Source organism: Dichomitus squalens, assembly GCF_000275845.1.
Source record: "Dichomitus squalens LYAD-421 SS1 unplaced genomic scaffold DICSQscaffold_318, whole genome shotgun sequence".
In the NCBI taxonomy this organism is placed as follows: domain Eukaryota; kingdom Fungi; phylum Basidiomycota; class Agaricomycetes; order Polyporales; family Polyporaceae; genus Dichomitus; species Dichomitus squalens.
This window is the reverse complement of record NW_006767200.1, coordinates 1-2,572: the sequence shown is the minus strand read 5'-3', so window position 1 is coordinate 2,572 and position 2,572 is coordinate 1. Positions and strand designations below refer to the sequence as shown.

General features: G+C 53.5%; 1 protein-coding gene across 1 annotated transcript; it reads right to left on the bottom strand.

Moving 5' to 3' along the window:
- Window positions 1-1,406: 1,406 nt before the first annotated feature.
- On the bottom strand, window positions 1,407-1,970 carry DICSQDRAFT_74223 (uncharacterized protein; the record flags this gene model as incomplete). Its single annotated transcript, XM_007371814.1, has 1 exon — window positions 1,407-1,970. A coding segment is annotated over one exon (564 nt), but the record flags the coding sequence as incomplete, so codon positions are not given.
- Between the last annotated feature and the right edge of the window lie 602 nt (window positions 1,971-2,572).

Here is a 2,572-nt window from a genome sequence, read left to right as displayed (position 1 = left end):
AATGAGCAACGTCGAATATTGAAGGGATACATACTGAGTAATTGTAGCGACCGCGGCCTCGAGCATGTGTACAAGACTTCGGTGATATTTTGCACTCCGACCTAGTGCTGTATAGTACCAGTACCGACGCAGACGCGCGGTGCATCTGGGTGTTGACGGCGCTTGGAAGTGGGTGATAGCATTGCACAGTGAGCACAGGCTGGGACAGACGATGCGATGACATCGCCAGAGGGACAATATTGGGCTGACATTGCCCAGGCCTCGCGATGCAGTAACCACGAAACCAGTTATTTTGGCGTTTGCCATTATCTGATCATGGGCTTGAAAGTTGATTACTAAGGCGTCGATTATTAGCTCCGTGGCCATGGGGCCGATTTCAAAAGGAATTCTGTGATGTAGCTATGGCTTATCAGACGGGCTCTGCTTCATCCCTGCTTCACCATGGTCCACACAAGAGCAGCTGTCTAAATTCACCAAGCTATCCATCAGGCTCAAATAGAGCGCCGAAGACAGGCTATTATAGCAGTAACTGTCATTGTTTTGACTGGGCGGGCCTTGGTAGTAGCCTGCCCTAATCCCTCAAGTAGGATGGTCTCGGATGTCCGATCACAATCTACGCCGGTCATGGTAGCCATCCCAATACTCTATAGAGAGAGAATCAAGCGAGATAATTTATGACCTGAGCTGATAACAACCGCCCGGAGTTACTGGGAGGCATCCGAACGCATGCACTCGCCCGAGTAACTCGAGTTTTCTCGAGATTGAAAACCGAGATATTATTACTATATTTGGGCATGAAATGCCGGTAACTCTAACTCCAACTCTTTGCCGAACAGGCCCTTAAGCACTCGTGAAATAATTTTAGTCCATCAGCTCCCACTCACGGTATTTGGCCTCGTTGGTCGCTCAGCTCCTGCATGAATCCATTGAGATGAACGACCTCGACTCCAACCTGGGCTGCGCTCACTGAGGGATATTGCTAAGCCTATGTAGGTGAGCCTTTTCGCTGCTTCGCTTCGCTACTTCTCGGCAGTCTCTGCATTGGGAAGTCTCAACAAGTCGCCCGGGAGTGTTCCCACACGAGCCGTCGCGATGGCGTGCACAACATCCGCCTACCACATGGCACCATCACTGCGGAGAATCTCGTCGTCGAAGGAGTAGCCGGCTCCTCATCGCATCGCCTGTCAGAGAGACTTCGCCGGCCTGTCTGCAACGTACTCGGATCCCGTCAAGCTCGTCGAATGCGACCAGCCGCGAGACTACTCCACGATGACACGGAGCGCACGTATCCGGACGCCTTGCATTAGCAGTTCGCGGTAGGCGACCACGTCTCCCCCGTGGACCTCGCAGCCCCGCCCCGCACGCACATTGTCTGCCGCTGGCTCCTTACTCGTCTGCTCTAAAGCTCATGAGCACGGTATCGAGTCTGCCAAACGTTCGGTGCATGGCCGTAACTCTCCGTAGCGAGGTGTAAGGCTAACTCCGAAGATACCAAGGAGGCAGTAAGCTTTGTATTCCACCACCGTCGTCTCCCGAGCAGAGGCCCAGAACATCCGCTCTGCAACGGACACGCTGAAAAGCGGTTTCGTGCCCATGAGAACCCCTGCGTCTAGCTTCAGCTTCTCCTCCAGCGTCTTCGCGAATTGGAACTTGGTCCCAATAACGCCCCACGTGTTCGATAGCAAGACCACATTATCGGGTGCGATTAGCTCCTGAAGGGTCCATCCGCGATCGAACCATGAACTCTCGAAGAAGTTCTGGGGCGAGAGACCCGGTCCCGCAGAGTCGCTCGTATCGTGGACAACATGTAGGAAGGCGTAAAAGACATCCGCCAGTCTGTACCAGTCGAACATCGACGTTATGGCCTGGGAAAGCTCGGCGCTGCTGGTCTTGTCGATGCGGCAAGTATTGATCCAGATGTAGTCATATCCATGACTCCCCGCGATAGCGCAAGCGTCTCGGATCTTCTGTGGAAGATAACGCTCGAGGCTCCCTCCTTCGATGGGCTGCTCGAGCTGTATCGCTAGGACGTTCTGGTACGTCTTCTCGCCGCCCTCGACTTTGGACCAAACATGGCATATCGCACATCATGAGGGTCTGGGATGGACTCGAATTCTAAGGTCTTTGTATTAAGCAGTCGCATGCTTCGAAGCTGCGGGATCATGATGAGATAGAGCCGCGTCAATGCGAGAACGGCGTGACGTACAGGAGATAATGCAATGTGTGCCTCTGTATAGCCCAGTTAGGAGAAACTGATGGGTCTGTGACTGACCTAGGTCATCAACATTCGACATCGTCACTAGGAACGGCATACATGTTGACCGACTTACGCGTATCTAGCACAGATGGTGCATTTGCAGCTGCGGTTCGCGAAGACTAGTGTTGCCGCGAAGTGAGGTCACTTCACGTCAATGTGCACCTTGCCTTGAGCGGAGTATGAAAATCGACCATCAAGGTCGCTTTGAGGTCAGCTCAAGGTAAGTCAAGGTCGCTTCAAGGTGTGGACTCTCGGCGGCTCCAAGTATCCGCTGTCGGGCCGACTGGTACGACGCGCTTCATCTGGTCACGTGCC